This window comes from Pan troglodytes, chromosome 2, assembly GCF_028858775.2.
Source record: "Pan troglodytes isolate AG18354 chromosome 2, NHGRI_mPanTro3-v2.0_pri, whole genome shotgun sequence".
Taxonomy (NCBI): Eukaryota; Metazoa; Chordata; class Mammalia; order Primates; family Hominidae; genus Pan; species Pan troglodytes.
In genome coordinates this window covers 132403037-132429929 of record NC_086015.1, presented here as the reverse complement: position 1 = coordinate 132429929, position 26893 = coordinate 132403037, and the positions used below count along the sequence as shown (strand labels likewise).

At 43.9% G+C, this 26893-nt stretch overlaps 2 protein-coding genes across 6 annotated transcripts in view; both read left to right on the top strand.

The window, feature by feature from the left end:
- Positions 1 to 1225: 1225 nt before the first annotated feature.
- Positions 1226 to 16174, top strand: CNBP (CCHC-type zinc finger nucleic acid binding protein). 4 transcript variants are annotated; one of them, XM_009446391.4, is made up of 5 exons: positions 1226 to 1377; positions 13886 to 14023; positions 14119 to 14211; positions 14380 to 14578; positions 15088 to 16174. In XM_009446391.4, the coding sequence occupies exons 2-5, from the start codon at positions 13900 to 13902 to the stop codon at positions 15203 to 15205; spliced, it is 534 nt and encodes a 177-aa protein (XP_009444666.1). In that variant the 5' UTR covers positions 1226 to 1377; positions 13886 to 13899; the 3' UTR covers positions 15206 to 16174.
- Positions 16175 to 23638: 7464 nt separating this feature from the next.
- Positions 23639 to 26893, top strand: part of ISY1 (ISY1 splicing factor homolog) — a 32844-nt gene continuing 29589 nt past the window's right edge. Inside the window, exons 1-2 of one of the 2 annotated variants that reach the window (XM_516736.9) lie at positions 23639 to 24682; positions 26469 to 26491. In XM_516736.9, coding sequence (XP_516736.3) covers positions 24680 to 24682; positions 26469 to 26491 — 26 coding nt within the window. In that variant the 5' untranslated portion in view covers positions 23639 to 24679. The remainder of the gene's footprint in view (positions 24683 to 26468; positions 26492 to 26893) is intronic. The other variant, XM_009446421.5, reaches the window with a different exon arrangement.

Genomic DNA, 26893 nt, shown 5'->3' with positions numbered 1-26893 from the left:
CAGCCTGGGCAACGGAGTGAGACTCCGTTCTCAAAAAAAAAAAAAAAAAAAAAAAAAGTTTAAAATATCATTGGTCCTTAAAGTTATACATTCATTCTTTGATAATTGCTATGTTGAACGCAACCTCCTAACTGCTTTACAATGATTAAGCACTAATGATTTGAACCCAGGTTTAAAGTCTGACTCTCAACACATGTGCTCTGCCTTCTCACGAACATGATTTCAAAAATTGGTGGCTCATGCCTGTAAACCCAGCGACAGAGCAAGACCCTACTCTTAAAAAAAAAAAAAAAAAAGAAAAGAAAAGAAAAAAAGAAAAATAAATCATAGTATTGAACTGGGAGGTTTCACTGAGACGAAACTTGGGACTCTTCCTTTTTTTTTTTTTTTTTGTTTCGAATAAAGCCATTCTAGAATGAGACAAAATTCTAAAATATTTTATAGTTAACAGTTTAAACTGGGTTTAATCTTGACAAGACTATCTAGGGCTATATACACAAATCTCTTTTGGAGAAAATACCACAACTAAACTGAAGTCTATTCCTGAATATGACAGACCAGGTCAAATGGTTATCCTGGCCCTCCCGGGGGATGTCACTCATAAACGTGCTAAAAGTCACAGTCTAGGACCCATTACCTTACATGCTCATGACCTTCCCAGGGAGGCCCCTCGCCCTTACCAGGCACTTTCATTTTGGGAAGACACATCAGTCCTGGCGGAGAAAGCAGCAAGGCCTTTCCCCGGCTCACAAAAATTAATACAAATCTCAGAGGCTGCATCCCACAGCCGTGACCACCGTGACCTGGCATCCCCTTTTCTGCAAACTTAAATGTTATCTAGAAATCGGGCCTGTCTCTGAAAGCCAAGGGCCTGGCAGGAGCCCGAGAAAGGGGAGAAACTTTCTGCGGCCCCAAGCTAATGGCAGTCACTGCACCGAGACCCGTCCCCTGGCATCCCTTTGCTCCAGCTGGCCAAGACAGACCACCAAGGTCAGCCAGATTTCCACCCAGTCTGGCCGGGCCCGGGCCCAGCTGGGAATGGACCGAGAAGCACCGGGACCCGGATCCCGGCGTGAAAGGCCGCGCGCAGGGCACGGCGGGAAAAGACGCTGCGCGCAGAAACACCCGCTCCGCGCCGCGCTCTAGTGGGCGGCCCTCCCGCGGGCGGCTCTGATTGGACTGCCGAACCCCGCGCGCTGATTGGCCGCGTGGGCGAGGCGGAGGAGAGCCGTGCGCAGCGGCGTATGTGGGGCCGTGTGCAGACCCGCGTGTGGCGCAGGCAAGGACCCTCAAAATAAACAGCCTCTACCTTGCGAGCCGTCTTCCCCAGGCCTGCGTCCGAGTCTCCGCCGCTGCGGGCCCGCTGCGACGCGGAAGGTGAGGGCTGGGGGAGGGGCCCGGCGCTGACGGAGCCGCAGTGCGGGTCGGGTCTGTGGCGGACAGAGAGGGTAGGGAGCGGCGAGGTGGCGATGGCGGCCGCACTTTGGCCTGCGCCGCTGCTGCGTCAGGCGGGAAGCTCGGCTGCTGCCGCCGCCTCGGACCCGGGTTTCTGGCGCACCGCTGTCGGACGACACTTCTGTCCTTTCTTCGTCCTGGAAAGCTGGGTCGCCAAGCATGCGGGTCTTTCGGCGCCACGGCCGCACCCCAGGCCGCAGGCTTAGGGCAGAGGAGGCCCGCCCGTGCGCCCTTGGGGCCGAGGCCCTGACGCTTCGAGGGTCGCGGAATGAGGGACCGAGGGTGGATTTGGCGGGAACTCACTGGAAGGAGTCCGTGTGGTGGGGAAAGGCTCCCGGCTGCGGATGAAGGGGGGATGGGGTGGCTATAGTCGTGCGGGCCATGTGCTGGGGTCGTGCGCCTGGCGGGCCATGTGCCAAGGGTTTTGGGGGCCTTAGAAAAGGGTTCTTAGGCCGGGCGCGGTGGCTCACGCCTGTAATCCCAGCACTTTCAGAGTCCCAGGCGGGCGGATCACGAGGTCAGGAGTTCGAGACCAGCCTGACCAATATGGTGAAACCTTGTCTGTACTAAAAAAAAAATTAGCCGGGCATGGTGGCGGGCGCATGTAGTCCCAGCAGCTCGGGAGGCTGGACAGGAGAATCGCGTGAACCCGGGAGGCCGAGGTTGTGGTGAGCCGAGATCGCGCCACTACACTCCAGCATGGGCAAGAGAGAGAGACTCCGTCTTAAAACAACAACAACAACAAAGGGTTCCTGAAGAAGCCTTTGTGTTTGGAGTGGCGAGACTCTGCTGGAAGACTTGGGAGCCTTTAGAGTTTATACTCCCTATCCTTGATAGTTTTCCGATTCTTGAATTTTTATCGTCATTTAAATACTAAGTTGCTTGTGTTACATTACCATTCCAAAAGGGGCTGATGGGGCTCACATTCCCTGAGTCAACACTATTTAAGTTGCTGGGATCCTTTAAAAGCGCCATTACCAGAAAAAACACGAATTTGTCAAACCTCCAAAACCACAGCAGCGGGCGGTAGTCTGCATCATTTCTTGAATTAATGAAACAGATGTAATTACAAACGAGACACGAAATTCAACTAGCTCCCCTCCATCTAGATTTTTCCATATCGTGAGAACCTGTTTTAGAATGGCATAATGGTCCACATTTGGGTTTAGGTGTTGATTTTATTATGGGTAAGGCTTGTGCTTGTTCCCACATGTTAACCACATGGCCTCAGCCACAGGGCACTTCCAAAGGAAGTGACTGTTTCTGGTCTTGGGGGGTCTTGTAAAAAGAGAACATTGCTCAGTAATCGTCTGTGATTTTAGCTAGTGTGTTTCAGGCATTATTCAGAAGGACTCAGAAGAGGTAAGATAAGCCAAAACTGAATTTGTTTTTTGTCTTTTTCAAAGTGAAGGAGGTCTAATGAATATCCCCATCTTGCTTTTAAGTTACATTTTTAAAAGTAGATTTTTCCCCCTTTCCTATTGTTTGACCCAATTTTGGAGTGAAACGTAACCAGTTACTATTTCCATTCCAATTTAAATTAGCAATTTTATGTTATTTGTTTGCTCAAGCAGTATAACTGGAGTGTAGAGCTTTGAGGGTTTCAAAAAGATAAGAGATGTAGTCCTTATCTCCTGGGCTTCCCCCTCCCCCCTCCTAAATAGTTTTAAATGCTTCTAATGAGTTACTCTGGTTAAGGATAATCAAACACCTGTAAACTGCCAGGATCCTAGGTACATGCTGTTTTTAGTTTGTTGAGCCTGATTCTTGTCTACAAGAGTTCTTTGTGTATTGGAATATAAAAGGAATAATTTATTACATTCCCAAGGGCAGAATTAAAGACTTAAGTTTTTCCGATTTCATCTCTTGATAAGTTTTTCTTTAAAAAAATAACAGTTTGTGTTTTTCTGAGGAACCAAAGGTCCTCTTTTTTTTCATATTGGTAACAGGAGAGGTAATGTATTTCAGATGGTGCAGTCTGTAAAATATTTTGAAAGACCAGGGGTTTTTCTTTTTCTTTTCTTTTTTTTTTTTGAGACGGAGTCTCACTCTGTCGCCCAAGCTGGAGTGCACTGGCGCGATCTCGGCTCACTGCGACCTCCGCCTCCCGGATTAAGCGATTCTCCTGCCTCAGCCTCCGAAGTAGCTGGGATTACAGGCGCCCGCCGCCACACCCAGCTAGTTTTTGTATTTTAGCACAGACGGGGTTTCACCATGTTGGCCAGGCTGGTCTTGAACTCCTGCCCTTGTGATCCGACTCCCTCGGCCTCTCAAAGTGCTAGGATTACAGGCAGGAGCCACCGCGCCTGGCCAGGTTTTTCTTAAACTGGCATTTGAACATCTGGAACAGGCAGGGAGATGTCTTTTTTAAAGTATAAATGTGTTTTGTTACATGATTTATGACAATTCTACTTGTCTTTTTTTTTTTTTTTTTTTTTTTTTTTTTTGAGACAGAGTCTTTCTCTGTCGGCCAGGCTGGAATGCAGTGGCACAGTCTCGGCTCACTGCAGCCTCCATCTCCCGGGCTCAAGCAATTCTCCTGCCTCAGCCTCCCAAGTAGCTGGGATTACAGGCATGTGCCACCACGCCCGGCTAATTTTTGTATTTTTTGTAGAGACGGGGTTTCACCATGTTGGCCAGGCTGGTCTTGATCTCCTGACCTCAGGTAATTCACCCGCCTCAGCCTCCCAAAGTGGTGGGATTGCAGGCCTGAGCCACCGTGCCTTGCCAACAATTCTACTTGTCTTTTAAAGTTCAATAAAAATATGTGGCATGTATATGGGATAGTACCAAACTGGTGCCTAAAAGCAGTGAAACCACCATTGGACTAATTGGAATGATTTGTCTATTGGCTGAAGATTTGACCACAGAGAGATTCTGCTTTTTTTTGCTTGAAGGGATGAAAAATTAAAAAAAAAAAAAAGATTGGTTCCTTTTTCTCTTCCTAGCCTCCTAAGTAGAGAGCCAGAAGAATGATGCCAAGGCATCCTGGCCTGCTATGTGGAGAACGCTCTTTCCTTACTGTCTCACTTAATAGAACTCCTGTTCTGGCAGTGTCAGATGCTGCAGCAAGCAAGGGAATGCCATTGAGTGATTGCAGTAAGCTATGCAGCATTTCATGTTTAAAACTACTGAGATAATAAAGTGAGAACTTGAGGCCACCAAATTTTAAGTTGTAATTAGAAGGATTTTGTTAATTAGGAATATGAGAGTGCTACAGTGATCACCTGGAATGGCTCCATAAATACAAATGAGGTGTTAACTAGTGAAGCAAGTTGCCAGTGTTGTGTTTGGTGAGACTCCTAAGTTCTGCCATGAAGTTAAAGAAAATATCTTTTAAGATTCAAGAAAGCTGTGTGAATGAATTCAAAATTATTATGACTGTAGATCTTTTAAAAAGCTATCAGTATTAGTTTTACTTTGATTTTTATCTAAAGAGAAATACAGAATGAATACTTACAGCATTACAATTCAAATGTGTGTGGCTTTTTTTTCTTAGTTACTAGATATATAGTAGTAATACCTTTATGTAATATTTTGAAGTAGAGATTGAATTGGTATAATTCCCTACCTTAAAAATATTACACAATAGCATTTTTGTCATATATTACGATAGCATTTTTGTGTACTTTACCACTTAACTTTTTTTTTCCTTTTCTTTTTTTTTTTGGAGACAAAGTCTTGCTCTGTCACCCAGGTGGGAGTGCAATGGCAGGATCTCAGCTCACTGCAACCTCTGCCTCCTGGGTTTAAGCCATTCTCCTGCCTCAGCCTCCTGAGTAGCTGGGACTATAGACGTGTGCCACCACACCCGGCTAATTTTTGTTTTTTTAGTTTTTTTTGGAGAGTCTCGCTTTGTCACCCACACTGGAGTGCAAATGGCATGATCTCGGCTCACTGCAGCCTCCACCTCCTGGGTTCAAGCGATTCTCTTGCCTCAGTTTCCTGAATAGCTGAGATTATAGGCATGCACCACCACGCCCAGTTAATTTTTGTATATTTAGTAGAGATGGGGTGTCACTATGTTGGCCATGCTGCCGACCTCAAGTGATCTTCCCTCCTCAGCCTCCCAAAGTGCTGGGATTACAGGCATGAGCCACTGTGCCCGGCCTCAATTCTTAACAAAAGCCTTTGCAGAGGATTGAGAGCCAGACTCTTGAAATTCTGATTGTAGTACTTTCTAGCTGTGTGGCTTTGGGTAGGTCACTTGGTGTCAGATTTTTTAATTTATTTTTTTGAGACGGAGTCTCACACTGTCGCCCAGGCAACCTCCACCTCCGAGGTTCATGCCATTCTCCTGCCTCAGCCTCCCGAGTAGCTGGGACTACAGGCGCCTGCCACCATGCCCGGCTAATTTTTTATATTTTTAGTAGAGATGGGGTTTCACCGTGTTAGCCAGGATGGTCTTGATCTCCTGACCTTGTGATCCGCCCGCCTTGGCCTCCCAAAGTGCTGGGATTACAGGCATGAGCCATTGCCCCTGGCCAGTGTCAGATGTTTAGTTTGTCATTAAAATGGAGCAAGAATACATAACTCGTGAGGTTGTAAGATTATAGATATGTTTACTAATGACTGACTCATAGATATCCAGCTGTTAAAACTCTTCAAGAAGTAATCAGGGCAGGCGGAAATGGATGTAATTAACCAAGGTCAAGCAGTAAGTTCAGGAACCAGGATAAAAATACAGAATTGCTCCCGAGTAAGTACTCTGTTTTCCATTATTCTGGCTGGAATGCAGGTAATACAGAAAGTATATTGCTTCCTTTCATTGCTTTTTTTTTCTTTTTTTTTTCCTTTGAGGTGGAGTTTCGCTCTTGTTGCCCAGGCTGGAGTGCGATGGCGTGATCTCGGCTCACCGCAACCTCTGCCTCCCGGGTTCAAGCGATTCTCCGGCCTCAGCCTCCTGAGTATTTGGAACTACAGGCACGCGCCACCACACCCGGCCAATTTTGTGTTTTTAGTAGAGACGGGATTTCTCCATGTTGGTCAGGCTGGTCCTGAGCTCCCGACCTCCGGTGATCCACCCACCTCTGCCTCCCAAAGTGCTGGGATTACAGGTGTGAGCCAGCACACCCGGCCCCCATAGTTCGTTTTTATTAAAAGAATCTGGGCCATCCTGGCTAACATGGTGAAACCCCCGTCTCTACTAAAAATACAAAAAAAAAGTAGCCAGGCGTCGTGGTGGGCACCTGCAGTCCCAGCTACTCGAGAGGTTGAGGCAGGAGAATGGGGTGAACCTATGTGGTCAAGACTAACAACTAGGGTTCTAATAAATAGAATGTTCATAACTCTGTCCTAGAAAATACTTTTAAAATAAAGTAGCAACAGGCAAGTTGGAGATAAAAATGACACTAGCAAAGTAGGGTATGATTCTGGCTATCTTTATTACTTTATATGGTTTTCTAACACAGCTGTGTTAGAAGGAGGTGGAGCTTGCAGTGAGCCGAGATCGTGCCACTGCACTCCAGCCTGGGCGACAGCAAGACTCCGTCTCAAAAAAAAAAAAAAAATCTGAAGTGTTTCAGTACCATGTTGGGACAGTAAACTGACTTAACGGAGCATAATAATGTGCATACTTATATACATTCAGAGGGCAAAAGCTCCAGTATGGTCTAAATGCAGTTAAGTGAACAACATGAATGAGTCAGGGATAACCCTGAGCTTGCGAAAAGTAAGCATATATACAAATGTGAATGTGTACAGCTGTGTTAGAAAACCATATAAAGTAATAAAGATAGCCAGAATCATACCCTACTTTGCTAGTGTCATTTTTATCTCCAACTTGCCTGTTGCTACTTTATTTTAAATGTATTTTCTAGGACAGAGTTATGAACATTCTATTTATTAGAACCCTAGTTGTTAGTCTTGACCACATACTGTTAGATTTTAGTAGTTTACTATATTTGTTTTTAGTATCAATAGTATGGTACAAGTACTGACATTAAGGAAGACAAATTAATATACTAACCATTTGTGGTTTCTTTAATTCCAAGATAAGTTCAAAATGTGTAAAATAGTTACACCTCTTAGTTTAGCATACATGGCTCCTCACAGTGAATCTTAAGTCTTGTCAGACCTTATCTTTTTTTTTTTTTTTTTTTTTTGAGACAGAGTCTTGCTCTGTTGCCCAGGCTGGAGTGCAGTGGTGCGATCTTGGCTCACTGCAACCTCTGCCTCCTGGGTTCAAGCAATTCTTGTGCCTCAGCCTCCTGAGTAGCTGGGATTACAGGCATGCACCACCATGTCCAGCTAATTTTTGTATTTTTAGTAGAGACAGGGTTTCACCATGTTGGCCAGCTGGTCTCAAACTCCTGACCTCAGGTGATCCATCTGCCTCGGCCTCCCAAAATGCTGGGATTAGAGGTGTGGGCCACCCCGCCCGGCCCAGACCTCATCTTGACTGTCTTAGTCATTTCTTCTCTTGCCTGACATGCCGTGTGCTCCTACCACCCTTTAAAGTGGTTTGTGTCATAAACATTTGATACACAAAAATTGAAACTTAGGACAAATATCTTGATGTCTGGTGGTTGAAAATGTGAACTGATTTGGAAATCACCGGTGTTTCTCCTCTTAATCTCTTCTCCATTCCATTCAGGAAATAGACTGTAAGGTGGGAAACAAGTATAAGCAGTTAGCCTCACTCTAAACCTGCTATGTAATAGACATTGGACTGAGTTCTGTCTACTCTCTGTAAGCAATCCAAGGTAATTGGCGAAAGTGGAAGGAATATGTACTCAGAAGACCAAAACTTTGGTTTTTAAATTGAATATCTATTAAGCACAAGGTAACAATTCTTACCACACATCAGTTTTATTATTTCCCTTTTACAAATAAGACAGAGATGGATAGTCAGATGTTTTTGAGGTAACACAGCAAGTAGTTAAACTGGGTTAAGTGATTAACCCAGGTTGAGTATGGTTCCAAAATCTCTTACAGTGTCAGGCAGGCTACATCAGTGCAGTATACATACAGCAGGTTTCACGAAAAATTTTTTCCAGAGAAAACACAAACCCAAGGAACCTTCAGTAAGTGGTGCCTTATATTAGTGGTTTTTAGCAAAAGGAAGAAACTTAAGTGTTTTCCTGCTGCCTGACAAAAGTGAAAAACAGTATTTTGGTTTTTATTGAAGTTAGCATGTATGTCTTGTAGCTTGCATAAAATAGTACTGAAATCCAATTGATTATGAATTCTTGGACTAATAGAACCTGGATGACAAATTAGAGGTTCTGGCCTGGTTGCTGGCTTTTTTAGTTGTCTTGGGTGTAAATTTCTCAGCCACACGTGGGGATTGTGTTAGATAATCTGAAAAAAATCTAATTTTCATGGTTTTATGATTCAGCAGCTTTCTTCCTTTGATATTTTCTAGTATTTGCTTTATTATAGATTGGAATCCTCAAAATAACATTTACAAGTAGAAGATACTTCTGTTACTGGATTTAAAAAAAAATTACATTGGGAATGTCCTTTGAGTGGTTGGCCCTAATCCCTGTCAGAAGCTGAAAGTTGTGGATCCTGAATTCATCTGGGCAGAATCTTACCTATGATTTCAGAAAGCTGAGAGTTTCAGAGAGTGACTGTAGTCAGTCCTTAGTGAGTACAAAATTGAGAATACATCATTACTTTAAATTAATGGTGCAGTAACTCTTGTGACTGATAGCAATAATTTAGGTGCTTTGTTGTTCGTACTTGATTAGATTGGATTGGGTCAGTTAGTTTCACCAAATTGCTAAAGACACCTGCCCCCCTAGAATTAAAATACCGAGTTACATAATGGCTACTAAAAGGATAACTATATGGGGTGTTCGATGATTCAAAGGTGAATTACTTGGTCTCTACCTTCAAGGAATATGATACAAGGCAATATGGTACTGCCATTAGACAGATATTAACAAAGTGTCTTGGGACTTAATAGGAAGGGTAGTTCCAGGCTGGGAGATGTAGTCAGATTCTTTTATAGAGTTGGCATTTGAGTTGGCCCGTGAAGGTTGGAAAAAGTTGTGACAGGTGGAAAAGGAGCAGGGGAGACCAGGACAGTGCAGTGAAATTCCAGCCAGGAGCAGTCATAGGCAATGAGACAGACTCATGGAGCCATGATTCTCAGCTGTCTTACCTTACCTTAGATTTCCTAAGGAGTATCATGGAATTCTGTAAAGACCTTTAAACTAAATAATGTTCATATGAGATGAGTGCTAGGATGGGGACCTGCTGCCTAATATAAGTAGTGTGAGTCTAAAACATTGTGGAAAGTGGTTAGTTTAATAATGTTATTAAAGAGACAAGTCTATCACAAGGGACCAGTTACCAGTGAAACTGTAGACCACCTGATTCACTGCGATAGGGTTAGCCAAAGGGAGGAGAGGGCAGATTGCATACACAGTACCTAAGGCCACTCAAAGACCTCTTTTAAAATCACGTGTCATGTTGATGACATTTGAAGGCTATTAATGTTTTTCTTCCCTTTTAAGACTTAGTGTTTTCTTTTCTTTAGTAGCATTAATTTACTCTAGTAAACAAAATTATGTGTGACTAAAAATGGCAAAACAGGCTGGGTGCAGTGGCTCACGCCTGTAATCCCAACACTTTGGGAGGCCAAGGCGGGTGGATCACTAGGTCAGGAGATCGAGACCATCCTGGCCAACATGGTGAAACCCCGTCTCTACTAAAATACAAAAAATTACCTGGGCGTGGTGGTGCACGCCTGTAGTCCCAGCTATGTGGGAGGCTGAGGCAGGGGAATCGCTTGAACCCAGGAGGTGAAGGTTGCAGTGAGCCAAGATGGCGCCACCGCACTCCAGCCTGGTGACAGAGCGAGACTGTCTCAAAAAAAAAAAAAGCAAAACATCTAAAACTTCTGTTATATTCTAGTGTGTAAAGTTCTGCCTTTGCCACTGAGATGCATATCTGTTTTACAGAATAGTTTTTTTTCTTTCTTTCTTTCTTTGAAGACGGAGTCTTGCTCTGTCACCCAGGCTGGAGTGTGGTGGCCCAGTCTCAGCTCACTGCAACGTCCACCTCCCAGGTTCAAGCGATTCTCCTGCCTCAGCCTCTCGAGTAGCTAGGACTACAGGCGCGTTACCACCACGCCTGGGTAATTTTTTCATTTTAGTAGATTTGGGGTTTCACTATGTTGGCCAGGATGGTCTTGATTTCCTGACCTCATGATCTACCTGCCTCCCAAAGTGCTGAGATTACAGGCGTGAGCCACCACGCCTGCCCTAATTTTGTGTTTTTAGTAGAGATGGAGTTTCACTGTGTTGGTCAGGCTGATGTCCAACTCCTGACCTCAGGTGATCCTCCTGCCTTGGCGTCCCAAAGTGCTGGGATTACAGGTGTGAGCCACTGTGCCCATCCTTGTTTTGTATTTTCTAAAAGAGATGTATCTTGTTTAAATATTAAATTATAAGATATTCAGGCCTTGCAGATTGTCTGGATTACACTGTAAAAGTAATCATTTATGTGCAAATAATTCCTTGAGATCAATAGTTAAATGAGCTCAAGCTGATCTGACTAAACTGGAGAAGATACAAAATGAAGATGGGGAGGAAGTGGTGCCATAAGCAGCTTTTTTTCTTTGACCATTTTATATGCCTTTTTTTTTTTTTTTTTGAGATGGAGTTTCACTCTTGTAACCCAGGTTGGAGTGCAATTGCTTGGCTTGCAACAACCTCCACCTCCCGGGTTCAAGAGATTATCCTGCCTCTGCCTCCTGAGTAGCTGGGATTATAGGCATGAGCCACCAAGCCTGGCTAATTTTGCATTTTTAGTAGAGACGGGGTTTCTCCTTGTTGGTGAGGCTGGTCTCGAACTCCCAACCTCAGGTGAACCATCCTCCTCGGCCTCCCAAAGTGCTGGGATTACAGGTGTGAGCCACCGTGCCCTGCCCGCCATTCGTTTTTTTTTTTTTTTTTTTTTAATTCTGACTCTTCTGTGGTGGAAACCAGCAAATACTTCACATAATTTAGGATGCTAATACTAGTACAGTTAAAAGAATGATTACAAAGCAGATACTATTTCAAATTCTGTAAAAATCTGTTTTTAATATCCTTCACTGGCTGTTTCTTCTGACTAGAAATGTTTTGTACATCTGAAAGCACCAGTAACTCATAGCCAAATAATTTTTTTGGTAATATGTTCATAGGCAAGTGGCAAGAGTTAGTAGAAAGACTTCTCTAAGAATTTATCCTAAATCAGATTACACAGAGTTGGGGTAAGTGAGTATTGTGTTATTTTCTTTTGTATATTTGACAATGGGAACTTTTTGAAACTCAACTTCAGCGTAATTTTAAGTCACTAAATTTGTCCACAAGTTAATGATTAAACAGTTACTGAAAGTGGAGAACCTTGCCATTTTTCGGACTGCGTTTTGGGTCTTTGGCACTGTGGTTAGGTTAGCTAATTCGATTATCCACTCAAGTTTTACTCAGTTGGAAATATGTTTTTCTAGATGATGGTGCCTGTGCTTAGGTTTGAGAGGATATTTAAAATACGACTTTGTGTGCCATTGTTTGACAATGGAATTAAGGGTAAAAATATTTAGATATGGAAGTGTGAAAATATAGTTGCATTGTTTTCATTCTGTTCCATTCCATTTCATTCTATTTTAAGAATAGCCTCAATTTATTTTTAGATTGTTACATAAGTACAAAATCCATTTGCTTTAGTGGGAGTTTTATTTTTATTTTAAAATGATAACCAATTAAAGGAGTTTATTATGAAATTCTAAGTAGCATTGTTTAAAATGTAAAATTACATTACAGAAACATTTGGAAAGGGGAGAATAAAAGAAAACAAAACACAAATGTTGCCAGTGCTGTAGGTGCTATTATTAGCGCTTTGGTGTAACTCATGGTCGTTTTCCTACTATTTTTATTATACAGTCATCTCTTGGTATCTGTGAAGTGGTTCCACGAACTCCCTCAAATACCAAAATCCTCCTATGCTCAAGTTCCCAATATAAAATAGTGTAGTTACTTGCATTACAACCTTTGCACATCTTCCCATATACTTTAAAATCATCTTTAGATTACTTATAATACCTAACACAATGTAAATGCTGAATAAGTAGTTGTTAACATTGTATTGTTTAGGGAATAATGGCAAGAAAAGTCTGCATGTTCAATACAGATGCAACTTTTTTCCACTGAATATTTTTATTCCAAGGTTGGTTGAAGCCATGGATGCAGAACCCATGGATATAGAGGGCCTACTGTACTTGTACCATCTAGAGATAAGATTTGTATCTTGCATTTGTTTTAACATATCTGTTCTAAGGAATATCTCAGTCACCAGGCAAGTGCTGCGGTATAACTAGGTACTACGTCAGGTGCTAAGTTTAAGAGAGTATTTTCCTTCACTGACTCCTCACTCCGAGAATCCATTTTACAGCTCATTGGTTTGGGTTATTCCAATTTTTTGATGTGAGTAAATAAATGACTTCTATTTGCCCAAAATAAAGCTTATATAGGCCTTATAACCATGCAAATGTGTCCATTAAGTTGGACCTGGAATGAGTGAATGAGTATTACTGCCAGTGTGTGTGTGTGTGTGTGTGTGTGTGTGTGTGTGTGTGTGTGTGTGTGTTTGTGTGTGTCTGCCTGCCTGCCTGCCTGCCTGCCTGCCTGCCTGTCTGTCTCACTTTGTCCCCTAGGCTGGAGTGCAGTGGTATGATCTCGGCTCACTGCAACCTCCACCCCCCGGGTTCAAGCGATTCTTCTGCCTCAGCCTCCTGAGTAGCTGGGATTACAGGCGCATGCCGCCATGCCCGGCTGTTTTTTGTATTTTTAGTAGAGACGGGGTTTCGCCATGTTGGCCAGACTGGTCTCAAACTCCTGACCTCAGATGGTCCACCCGCTTCAGCCTCCCAAAGTGCTAGGATTACAGGCATGAGCCACCGTGCCCAGCCACTACCAATTATTTCTCGTAATGGATTTTCATTGACCCTAACCCTGTAAATTCCATCACTTCTATCAAGGTGTATATTATAATAAGTCTATAATACCCAAGCATGTAGTTGTGTGATTATTTTATTTTTTTGAGACAGAGTCTCAATGTTGCCCAGGCTGGAGTACAGTGGCACCATCTCAGCTCACTGTAAGCTCCGCCTCCTGGGTTCACACCATTCTCCTGCCTCAGCCTCCCAAGTAGCTGGGATTACAGGCGCCCACCACTTCACCTGGCTAATTTTTTGTATTTTTCGTAGAGACGGGGTTTCACCATGTTAGCCAAGATGGTCTCGATCTCATGATCCACCCACCTCGGCCTCCCAAAGTGCTGGGATTACTGGCGTGAGCCACCATGCCCAGCTATTTTTTTAACCAATATATTAGCTAGCTTTTTTCCCCAGAATAATTTTCCAAAAATACATTTAATAGAGAATAAAAGTTAAAAGAACTTTCAGTGGTTTAATGCTGTTACTTTTAATATTTCAAAGATCTGACTGCAGCCATGAGCAGCAATGAGTGCTTCAAGTGTGGACGATCTGGCCACTGGGCCCGGGAATGTCCTACTGGTGGAGGCCGTGGTCGTGGAATGAGAAGCCGTGGCAGAGGTGGTTTTACCTCGGATAGAGGTATTTTGTCGAATAGAAAAATTTGAAGTACTTCAGTATTTGTTAGTATCAAGACTGGTCTGACTAGCCGAATTCTTTGTTTTTGCTCAAAACAGGTTTCCAGTTTGTTTCCTCATCTCTTCCAGACATCTGTTATCGCTGTGGTGAGTCTGGTCATCTTGCCAAGGATTGTGATCTTCAGGAAGATGGTAAGTATTTAACACTTCCTTTTCATACCCCTCTAGAGCCTGGAGAGGTGAGCACATGCAACTGTGTATAGCATTTCCACCTTTGAGGTTTTGTATTGTATAATTTAAAACGTAACACTTTGTAAAGGTTTTATAGTCTTGGCCTGTTTCTTTTCCTTATTGTTGAAGCCTGCTATAACTGCGGTAGAGGTGGCCACATTGCCAAGGACTGCAAGGAGCCCAAGAGAGAGCGAGAGCAATGCTGCTACAACTGTGGCAAACCAGGCCATCTGGCTCGTGACTGCGACCATGCAGATGAGCAGAAGTGCTATTCTTGTGGAGAATTCGGACACATTCAAAAAGACTGCACCAAAGTGAAGTGCTATAGGTAAGGTGTCAGAATGTTGTTAGAAGAAAACTCATTGCAGAGATTCTTCCAGAGATGAATTAGCTATAAATGGAAGGGCCTTAGTAAATTCAGTGAAACTTAGTTGTGACCAGATAAGACGAATTTTCAGCATATGTAACTGGCAGTCTATCTGTATATAATTCTGTATTCTGCCCTGATATCCTGTGGCTTATGGTACCTGGGCAGTTTTCACAACTGGACTTTTTTAATATATAAAAGTAAGAGTGTTATAATTTGAAACTTCCAGAGACTTTCATAGAAAGCTCTGTAATATACATAAATCTTTTATCATGTAACCAGAAATCTTTGCCTGTTTGTGACATGTAAGTGTATAATTTGATAAATGTTGTTGTGTACATATCTGTGAAACCTTAGGGGTTAATTGCATGAAAACAAAGATCAGGCGTTTTGTTCTGCATGGTGACTGTTGCTTTGGTAGACAGTTTTTTTCTGAGGCCCATTGTGAAAACTTTTAATTTCTTTTTTAGGTGTGGTGAAACTGGTCATGTAGCCATCAACTGCAGCAAGACAAGTGAAGTCAACTGTTACCGCTGTGGCGAGTCAGGGCACCTTGCACGGGAATGCACAATTGAGGCTACAGCCTAATTATTTTCCTTTGTCGCCCCTCCTTTTTCTGATTGATGGTTGTATTATTTTCTCTGAATCCTCTTCACTGGCCAAAGGTTGGCAGATAGAGGCAACTCCCAGGCCAGTGAGCTTTACTTGCCGTGTAAAAGGAGGAAAGGGGTGGAAAAAAACCGACTTTCTGCATTTAACTACAAAAAAAGTTTATGTTTAGTTTGGTAGAGGTGTTATGTATAATGCTTTGTTAAAGAACCCCCTTTCCGTGCCACTGGTGAATAGGGATTGATGAATGGGAAGAGTTGAGTCAGACCAGTAAGCCCGTCCTGGGTTCCTTGAACATGTTCCCATGTAGGAGGTAAAACCAATTCTGGAAGTGTCTATGAACTTCCATAAATAACTTTAATTTTAGTATAATGATGGTCTTGGATTGTCTGACCTCAGTAGCTATTAAATAACATCAAGTAACATCTGTATCAGGCCCTACATAGAACATACAGTTGAGTGGGAGTAAACAAAAAGATAAACATGCGTGTTAATGGCTGTTCGAGAGAAATCGGAATAAAAGCCTAAACAGGAACAACTTCATCACAGTGTTGATGTTGGACACATAGATAGTGATGGCAAAGGTTTAGAACACATTATTTTCAAAGACTAAATCTAAAACCCAGAGTAAACATCAATGCTCAGAGTTAGCATAATTTGGAGCTATTCAGGAATTGCAGAGAAATGCATTTTCACAGAAATCAAGATGTTATTTTTGTATACTATATCACTTAGACAACTGTGTTTCATTTGCTGTAATCAGTTTTTAAAAGTCAGATGGAAAGAGCAACTGAAGTCCTAGAAAATAGAAATGTAATTTTAAACTATTCCAATAAAGCTGGAGGAGGAAGGGGAGTTTGACTAAAGTTCTTTTTGTTTGTTTCAAATTTTCATTAATGTATATAGTGCAAAATACCATATTAAAGAGGGGAATGTGGAGGACTGAAAGCTGACAGTTTGGACTTTTCTTTTTGTACTTAAGTCATGTCTTCAATAATGAAAATTGCTGTTAAAAGGATGTATGGGATTTAGATACGTTTGCAAAGCTATAGAAAATTCACTTTGTAATCTATTATAATAATGCCCTTGAGTTCTGTGTTCAGTCTGAACAGGTTTTTTGGTGGTGGTGGTTTTGTTTTGTTTTGGAGACGGAGTCTCACTCTTGTCGCCCAGGCTGGAGTGCAGTGACGTTATCTTGGCTCACTGCAACCTCCACCTCCCGGGTTCAAGCAATTCTCCTGCCTCAGCCTCCTGAGTAGCTGGGATTACAGGCACCCGCCACCACCCCCCGCTAATTTTTTGTATTTTTATTTTATTTATTTTTTTTTTTTTTGAGACGGAGTGTCGCTCTGTCGCCCAGGCTGGAGTGTAGTGGTGCGATCTCGGCTCACTGCAAGCTCTGCCTCCTGGGTTCGCACAATTCTCCTGCCTCAGCCTCCTGAGTAGCTGGGGCTACAGGTACCCGCCACCGCGCCCGGCTAATTTTTTTTTTTTGTATTTTTAGTAGAGACGGGGTTTCACGGTGTTAGCCAGGATGGTCTCAATCTCCTGACCTCGTGATCCGCCCGCCTTGGCCTCCCAAAGTGCTGGGATTACAGGCGTGAGCCACCGCGCCTGGCCTATTTTTTGTATTTTTAGTAGAGACTGGGTTTCATCATGTTGGTCGGGCTGGTCTCCAACTCCTGACCTCAGGTGATCCACCTGCCCCGCCCCCCAAAGTGCTAGTGTTACAGGTGCGAGCCACCGTGTCCGGCCGATTCTGAACAGTTTTAATACCATTGCTGTTTTAGTGTTTTGTGTTTTTCCTGAGCCTTTTTTTTTTTTTTTTTTGAGACAGTCTCGCTCTGTTGCCCAGGCTAGAGTGCAATGGTGCAATCTCAGCTCACTGCAACCTCCACCCCCCACCCCCACACCCCGTTCAAGTAATTCTCCTGCCTCAGCCTCCCAAATAGCTGGGATTACAGGTGTCCGCCACCACACCCAGCTAATTTTTGTTATTTTTAGTAGAGATGGGGTTTCACTGTGTTGGTCAGGCTGGTCTCCAACTGTTGCCCTCAGGTGAGCCACTGTGCCCCACCTTTTCCTGGGTTTCATAAGGATCTGAAGTGGTGGATTCCTTGTTTTTGCTAGTATCTCATTTAGAGTTGAGATGGACCTTAAAACTCATCTGTTTTAACTCACTTTTTAATAGATGAGTTAAACTTAATTTACTTAAGGATGTACAGTGAGAGCCTGGAACTTCAACCATTATTCACTCCCCATGCCCTGTTTCCCCCCACTTCGAAATTAAATGCAGTTAGCATCATATAGTTCATTTTCCCCCTCCATGCTGCTGTGTGATTCTTGACTTTGGGTATGAGTTTTTCATCCTTCATGCAGGGTTCTGTCAGTTCATGGTATAGTGATTCAGTGTTAAAATGGTGGTGTCTCAGCTGTGCTGTGCACATTCCAACCTTGTCAAATTAATAGTCCTGAGCAAGCAAGAAAAAGAGGTAATAACATACCCATTTCTTTATGAATATAAGCTTATAATATTTTTTCATGTTCTATTTTTACTGAGCAAATTGTATGTCTCACATGTTAACACAATAAATATCTTGACAATTTTATTTTCTACCATATGTATGAAACAGCATAAGGAAAGACTTTTTTTCGAAGGCATCACTGTTAGGTTGGGGGAAAGATTTATTTTTGAAGGCATCACTGTTAAATGAGGTTTGGGGGCTGGTGTGCACATGGAGTTATTTCCCCCCAAATTCTGGGCCTCATGTAGGAAAACCTAAAACATAGCAAATGGGATATGTTGTTATGGCTCTTCAGGTCAGCTTAGTTCTCATTAATAATACTTTCTCCTGCGTTAATCACAGCTTTGTGTGTTGGGAAGGGAAAAAAAGTGGGTTGGTTAAAATTTAGAACTCCTTTGCTTCATGCACCCATTCCTTGTGCTGAATTTGTAGTACTTTAGTTTCCTTTTGAGACCTTTTGAAACAGCATAATTAAGGACCTATTCACAGGAGACTACAAAGTGTTCCTTTATAAGATAAAATTTATTTGCATTGACCTTGATGACTGGAAAGCAAATGCAACATGAAAATGTGCATTTTACAGAGAAATCCGGCTAACTAAAAGGAGTCACACTGGGCGTGGTGGCTTATTCCTGTGATCCCAGCACTTTGGGAAGCCAAGACGGGTGGATCATGAGGTCAGGAGTTCGAGACCAGCCTGGCTGACCATGGGGAAACCCTGTCTCTACTGAAAATGCAAAAATTAGCCAGGTGTGGTGTCACATGCCTTGATTCTCAGCTACTCAGGAGGCTGAGGCAGGAGAATACCTCGAACCAGGAGGCAGAGGTTGCAGTGAGCCAAGATTGGCGCCATTGCACTCCATTCTGGGGAACAGACAGACTCCGTCTCAAAAAAAAAAAAAGAGTACAATGAACCCCCCATGTGTTCTCGATCTAGAGTTAACAATAGTTTGAAAGTAAGTTATAGACGTGACATCACTTTATCATGCATCTTATAAGATGTTCTCATTACCACAGTACCATTATCATACTTAATGTATCTAAACATTCCTTAGTATCTGATATCTAATACTATATTCAAATAGCATAATTGTGTCTAAGAAGTGTTATGTAGCTATGTTTTCTAAACCAGGATCCAGTCAGCATTTATGAGTTGCATTAGGTTAATGTGTTTCTTTTTCTTATTTTGAGAAGGAGTCTTGCTCTGGAGCTCAGTGGCATGATCTTGGCCCACTGCAACGTCCGCCTCCTGGGTTCAAGCAATTCTCGTGCCTCAGCCTCCTGAGTAGCTGAGATTACAGGTGCCTGCCACCAAGCCCAGCTAATTTTTTTTAGTAGAGACAGGGTTTCACACTGTTGGCCAGGTTGGTCTCTAACTCCTGACCTCAAGTGATCCGCCCACCTCAGCCCCCCAAAGTGCTGGGATTACAGGCGTGAGCCACTGTGCCCGGCCAGGTTAATTGGTTTCTTTAGTTTGTCTTACTCTCCTAACTTAACTGTTAGGAGGCTACAACAGTTTTTTTGAATGTCCTCTATTTACTGGTTTTCTTATGGTACCGTTTAACTTGTTTTTCTATATCTCTGTGTTTCCTGGTCTGGAGACTAAATTATTAGGTTCAGCTTAAAAGTTTTTGCCTTTTTTTTTTTTTTTTTTTTTTTGATAGAGTCTTGCTATGGGCACCCAGGCTGGAGTGCAGTAGCTCAACCATAGCTCCCTGTAGCCTTCAACTCCTGGGCTCAAGGGATCCTCCCACTTTCAGCCTCCATAGTAGCTGGGACTACGGGCGTGTGCCACCAAGCCCGGCTAATTTTTTAATTTTTTGTAGAGATGAGGTCTTGCAGCCAGGCACCGTGGCTCACGCTTGTAATCCCAGCACTGGGAGGCTGAGGCGGACGGATCACCTGAGGTCAGGAGTTCAACACCAGCCTGGCCAACATGGCGAAACCCCATCTCTACCAAAAATACAAAAATTAGTGGGGTATGGTGGCAGTTGCCTGTAATCCCAGCTACTCAGGAGGCTGAGGCAGAAGAATCACTTGAACCCAGGAGGTGGAGGTTGCAGTGAGCCAAGATGGTGTCACTGCACTCTAGCTTGGGGGATAGCACGAGACTGCCTCCAAAAAAATGAGGTCTTGCTGCGTTGCCTGGGCTGCTCTCAAACTACTGGCCTGAAGTGATCCTCCTGCCTTGGCCTCCTAAAGCGCAGGAATTATACGCAAGAGCCACTGTGTCCAGCCTAGTAATTCTTTAGTGGCATGCATAACTCTGTGTTTAATTTTCTTCATTTAAAATTAGCCGGGTGTGGTGGTGGGCACCTGTAGTCCCAGCTACTGGGGAGGCTAAGGCAGGAGAATCGCGTGAACCCGGGAGGTGGAGCTTGCAGTGAGCCGAGGTCCTGCCACTGCACTCCAGCCTGGGCCACAGAACAAGACTCCGTCTCAAAAAAAAATTTTTTTTCTTCACTTGATGAAAATATTTTTTCTAATTTGTTTTTTGAATCAAGATCCAAATGCTCTCTATACATGTGTTTCGTAATGTCTCTTAAGTGTCTAAGTCTCTAATAGTTTCCTGTCTTTACTGAAGAAAACCTGAGGTTGATCCTATGACCTATATTTGGCTGATTGGTATCATTGTGATATTGTTTCACATGATTTTTAACCCCCGTGGTTTTTGTAAAATGGTAGATTCAGAAGGTTGATTTTACATATATATAAACCTATATACATAGGTTCTGTTTTTTTTTTTCTTTCTTTTTTGAGACAGAGTCTTGCCCTGTTGCCCAGGTTGGAGTGCAGTGGCACTATCTCGGCTCATTACAACCTCTGATTCCCAGGTGATTCTCCTGCCTCAGCCTCCCAAGTAGCTGGGATTATAGGTGCCTTGCCACCATGGCAGCCTGGTTTTTTTTTTCCTTTGTGTTGGAGTCTTGCTCTGTCGCCAAGGCTGGAGTGCTGTGGGAGCGTGATCTTGGCTCACTGCAACCTCCACCTCGCAGGTTCAAGCAATATACCTAACTTTTGTATTTTTAGTAGAGGTAGGGTTTCCCCATGTTGGCCAGGCTGGTCTCGAACCCCGGACTTCAAATGATCCGCCTGCTTTGGCCTCCCAGAGTGCTGGGATTACAGGCGTGAGCCACTGCACCCAACCTCTTTTTCTTTCTTTTAGACAAGAATATATCATAGGAGATGCAGTGTGCTTCCTGTTGCATCATCAAGAGGTGCAAAATCTCAGGTTTTAGTTTTGGTGATCATAATCAGTTGGTTCGGTGATTTCAGTTTTGTCCATTCATCTTGAAGTTCCCCATTAATCTAGTACTAAGTGGTTTTTACGGTTTGAGAGCCATGGATGATAGATATCCTGGAAGACTTCAGTTATAAGGAACAATTAATGGAAGAATTCTAAATCATTTAAAATGCAAGACTCCCAGGAATTAACGTGTGCTCATTCTTTTCTTTTTTCCTTCCGTCCGTCTGCCTGTCCGTCCCTCCCTCCCTTCATTTTTTTTTTTTTTTTTGACAGAGTCTTGCCCTGTTTCTCAGGCTGGAGTGCAGTGGCACAATCTCTGTTCACTGCAACCTCTGCCTCCCAGGTTCATGCAATCCTCCTGCCTCAACCCCCCTAGTAGCTGGGATTACAGGTGCCCACCACCAAGCCTGGCTAATTTTTTTTTTTTTTTTTTTTTTTTTTTGAGGTGGAATCTCACTCAGTTGCCCAGGGTGGAGTGTAGTGGTGCTATCTCGGCTCACTGCAACCTCCGCCTCCCGCGTTCAAGTGATTCTCCCACCTTAGCCTCCCAAGTAGCTGGGATTAACAGGTGTGCACCACCACGCCCAGCTAATTTTTGTATTTTCAGTGGAGGCAGGGTTTCACCGTGTTGGCCAGGCTGGTCTTGAACTCCTGACCTCAGGTGATCCACCCACCTTGGCTTCCCAAAGTGCTGGGATTACAGGCATGAACCACCGCACCCGGCCCTATCTCAAGCTTCTTAACTGCACCTGCTAAATCCCTTTTGCCATGTAAGGTAACGTACCAACAGGTTTCAGAGATTAGGATGTGGACATTTTGGGGGGCTGTTTTTCTGCCTGCAATACCTGCTCTCCAGTGAATCCATGTTTAGTGGAGGACAACATTTGAGGCACTTACATGGATGCTAGGGGACATACATGTGAATGTTAGGCAAAAGTGCTGCCTGAAGCCAGAAAGTACCTTTTTAATATTAGTTTCTTTCACCCAATTTGATGTGTTATTCTATCCCACTAAAAATACATGAACTAATAAAACCAGATTTTTTTCACCTGTGTGGTTGCTGTTCAGGAATGTAGGCTCAATGTTGTCTCACTTTAGCATCTGTATGTGAGATTTTCTAATTTTTGTAACCCGATGTAAATCATAGCAGCTTTGTTGGCCAAATCCAGCCTGCTGGCCAGTTTACAACTGCTGCTTTAGGATTAGTGATGTGATCCAATGACAGATCATAGTTGGGATTGGAATCCCGGATGTTTAAACTGTCTCAAATGGTAAGTAAGCATCAACCAGTCAGATTAGTCAAGTGGCAGGGGGGATAAAGGACGGGGTGCTGCAGGCAAAAGGAGCATCATGAAGAAAGGCAAGATCAGTGTGAGCAGAGAAAGGAAGGCCATTTAGCAGACTGGCAAGATAGGTCTGACTCTTATTGGTTGCAACCCTAAACAATTTTACATAAATCTTCACATAACTAAAGATTTAAGTGGGCCGGAGGCAAGGCCTTATTCTCATCCACCCAATGATGTCACCAAACACTAAATCTTGTCTCCTGAGCTCTAAAGTGGCTGACAGTTGGTATTGCCTTTTGTCTGACATCCAGCAGGATCTATTTTCTCCAGCATTGCAAGCAGATCTCAAGACGCATTCTGACCAGGTCAGCTTGGGTCTTAAACCCACCAATCACTATGCCTAGGGAGATTGGATGGATGGATTAGCTTAATCTAGCGCTTGATCCATACTTAAAGCTGGGGATGCAGTTCCCTTCCCCACAACCAGAGGGCTCCCCAAATGGAACTGAGATAAGTGGGTAGGGGGAGCAGATGCTAGGACAACATAGCTAACACCTCTTGAATCCTGCTAATATGTGATCTCTGCATCCTAGAGTCAGGGACGTAATGGATAAAGGTGGTATGGACATGTTGAGAAGGCCTCATCTGAGTGAGGAATGACCCTGCTTGTTTCAGATCAGCTATTTAAGGTAAAAGTGAAGCTGCTTGAACAAAAGACCCCCAAATGCAGAGGCCTTAACAAGACATGTTTTTATTTTTCTCATTTTGCAGAGCTCAGTTTTCCAGAGCTGGGAGGGGGGAACTCTGGCATCTTCACAATACTTCCATTTCTGAATTCAGGTTGGCTGATCCCATGGACACCTCTCAGTCAGCAGAGAAAGGAAAAGGGCAAGGGATGTATATTTTTGTCATGGCTTCATCTAAGTGACACACATTCCTTTGACTCGATTCTCATTGGCCATAATCATAAACCAGACAGGTGGGAGGATGGGGTCTGTAGTGGGTGGCCATATGCCCACTTAAAACTTGTCACATTTCAGGTATGAGATTCTGGTGACTATTCTAAGTACTTTTCCTGTCCTGTCTGATCCTCAACCACATGTCAGCTGCTTCTCTCTTTAGCTTGTGCCTCCTGGCTGCTGCTAGGGTGCCCATCACTAGTTAGGTCCCGTGGTGGAGGGAGTCCCTGCAGCTGAGGCACCATGCTTGAAAGGGGAAAGCGGCTGTAACCGAATTTGCTGCGGGCCCTTACCTGAATTCCCCACCACAGTTCCCCTCATTGCTGACACCATGCGGGAGTAACCATCAGAACGTCTCCTACCAGGGACCTCTCCTGTCTTCCTGGTCCTTGTCTAACGATCTTCTGGTCCCAGCGATGTGCTCAGGACAGTGACCGCACTTCTCCAACCACCCTCCTCCCCTAAGTGGCACTTTTTGCCTGGAACTTAAATTTTTATTTTAAAAGAGGATGACCTCAAGCATCGTCCAGCTCAGAAAGGCCCCGCGATTCCAACAGACCAGCTCAGAAAAACTAGAAATGGCCCTAAGAAGTGACAAGGAAAAGTGAAGGAGTTTACGAAGCCCGGCCAGCTCCAACTCCTGCAGGACGCACACTCCAGCTCCCACTAGGGGAGCTGTCGGGGCCGTAGATCCCTCGTCGCAGAGATGAGGTCGAGTAATTTCCAAAAGGGGATATTTGCTCACAGAAGAACCAAGGAAGCCGGTGGGATTAGAGTAGCGGCAATCACTCAGCCTTCCACATAACCGCGCCCAGCGCCGCCTGCTCCCGCAGTACCGATAGTGAACGCAAGACATTTAGTACTCCTGTTTCCAGAGCTAAGACCCGCCGCCAGGGCTGAGTCCGAAAACCGCCAGTCCCTCTGCGAAAGCCCGATCACACGTCTGCGTGTGATGATGCCGCGTGCGGGCGCTACCGGAAGACCGCCTGACGGAGCGGCAGAATTTTCTCTCCCAATCTCCGGCCGGATCTCCCTTTCACTTCCGGTCCTCCCTTTCATTTCCGGTCCTTTTCTTTTACGTTTCCGACAAAACATAAGGCTCTGTGGGCAGTTAGAATCCTCAGTTCCTGCGAGCGTCCGCTTCGTCTGGGCACTTCCGGTACTCCCATTCAGTTCCGGTCCTTGTCTTACGTTTCCGGCAAAACATCAGTGTCTGTGGGTAGTTGGAATCTTCAGTTCCTGTGAGCGTCGGCTTCGTCTGGGCACTTCCGGTACTCCCGTTCACCTCCGATCCCTTTCTTCTACGTTTCCGACAAAACATCAATGTCTGTGGGTGGTTAGAATCTTCAGGTCCTGTGAGCGTCGGCGTCTTCTGGGCCTGTGGAGTTTCTTGGACAGGGGCCGCAGGGCTCCAGGACGGCGCCCTTAGCGACACCATGGTGAGTAGGGTGGGCGGGTGAGGGAGCGAGTGGATGGGTGGGCGGGCGGGGGGGCGCCCAGTCCACCTGGGGCGCTCATTCGGTAGAGGCTCAGACGTGCAGTGCTGAGGGCTTCAAGTTCCTTGGTGTAACGAGGGGATTCTCTTCCTGCCTCCATTAGCTGTCACAAATTGGAAAACTGGAAACTCGGGAGCCGCGTTACCGTCCTGGACAGTGTCTTAATCCCGATGAAGCTCTTTAGGTTAACCTGAGGGAAATTAAGACACAGAGAAGCACTAGGTCCCGCTCCGAGTTACGGTGCATAGTGTGGGCCGGCTGTTTGTCCCTAAATACCACAGAGAAGATTAAGAGCAGTTGTGACTATATGTTTCTGGGATTATTTCATTTATGTCCGTTCTCAGTCTGCTCCATAATATACAAATATCACGAGGGTAGGGTCTTTTCCTTATTGTCTGACACAGAGTCGTTGCAGATGTCCAATAACTATTGAATAAATGAATGGCATAGACAGAAAGTGTTCTATGAGGGTGTGCTCTCTGTGGTCTGGCGTCATTTGTTGGTTTCTTCATTTCTTCAAGAAGCATTTACGACGTGTAAATTTAAGAATACACGTAGTGCCGGTACAAAGATGATTGGTACCGGCACTACGTAATATTGGCTACTGTATTATTTTCATTAAGTGAAGCCCCTATAAGAAACACTGGGCGTCATGGTTAGGTTATAAGAGATATATTGGAAGCCATTGTAGATTGATGAGCACAAGCTCCCAAGAAAAAGAGAGAAACCAGTGGAATAGAAGTAGCCGTTTCGCGGGAGGCTGAGGCAGGAGAGTGGCGTGAACCCGGGAGGCGGAGTTTGCAGTGAGCCGAGATCGCGCCACTGCACTCCAGCCTGGGCGACAGAGCGAGACTCCGTCTCAAAAGAAAAAAAAAAAAAGTAGTAGCCGTTTCTGTGAGAAGGTATATCCCAAATTACTGCGGTGTTTGCCTATTTACCAAGCATTTGCCAAGTTTGTTTCTGTGTCAGTTGAAGGGGAGAATCTCAAAAGAGATTTAAATTGAACTCGATTTTGCTGAGTGTCTATAAATTGCATGCCTGGTGTATTTGTCTCATGAAGATATCGTGACAGCTCTGTAAGATGAGGTATGATCTCTATTGTAAAGATGGGGAAACTGAGTGATAGAGAGACTACTTCTCACAGATAGTAAGTGGAAGAACTGGGAATGTAAGTCCCTGACTTAGCCAGGACTCTTTCTACCTAGACTACAACCCAGAAAACTCGTTCTCTGTTGGACACTGTGTTTCAGGGATAATTGAGTTGACATTTAGTGTGACAGAACTTACATAAAACTTTACGAAAGGCAGTCTTCAGACTTATTTTCCCCAAATACCACTGGCAGGGAACAGGCAATTGTGATGCTGGGTGTTAAATGCCATGGTAAGTATAATCCTTGATAGAGGACACCAGCCTAACTGGGAAGAAGGGGTCACAGAATAATGTTCTGGGTGGTCATGACACAAGTAAAATTTGAAGGAAGAATAATGCAAGTTAGCCAGATACAAGGTGTTAGGGTCAGTGGAGGAGTAAAGATTTTAAGTAGAGGGAGGAGCAGCCTTGGTCACAGGATTTGGACATCTTTTGATTTTTGTTTATTGTTGTTCATATAGTACTTCAAGTGGTTTGCTTGTGATTGTATTCTTGTAAAACTTTTCACTAAAAAGTAAATGGCAAGAAAAAAATATATTTTAAACATGGGCATTTTTCTTCTCTTTTCTCTCTTTCCAGGCCCGAAATGCAGAAAAGGCCATGTAAGTATCAACTTGTTTTTGGCTGTAAATTTTTTGTAACTTAAAAACCACCATGTAACTCTTTGTGTATTTCCTCTTTTTGGTATCTGAGCCTTTTGAGAAGCTGTTTCTTTCTTTACATATGTTATGTTCTTACATATGCAAAAACATTCCTGTTTTTGCCCATTTGTTTTCTCCATTTATGTGTTTTCTCACAGTTTCCAGAACTTAAACACTGGATGAACATTTGTTCACCTGTGGTTGGTGCAGGGGTTGTGAGAGTGACAGCCAGGGAACACCATGATGTTAGTCTTTTAACACCTGGATGTATTGCTTATCACAGTGGTCTGATAAGTAGAGTTTCTCACAGTCCTTATGTGTAGTGTAAGTAAAATAGATTCTTGGGTGTTCAGGAATACAAAT

What these genes read in the sequence shown, in the direction of transcription:
- CNBP (XM_016939937.4), top strand. Translation starts at nt 13,900, where the DNA reads ATGAGCAGCAATGAGTGCTTCAAGTGTGGACGATCTGGCCACTGGGCC. An exon ending in TGGTTTTACCTCGGATAGAG is followed by an intron (nt 14,024 to 14,118) that starts GTATTTTGTCGA and finishes TGCTCAAAACAG; the next exon opens with GTTTCCAGTTTGTTTCCTCA. An exon ending in TTGTGATCTTCAGGAAGATG is followed by an intron (nt 14,212 to 14,376) that starts GTAAGTATTTAA and finishes TCCTTATTGTTG; the next exon opens with AAGCCTGCTATAACTGCGGT.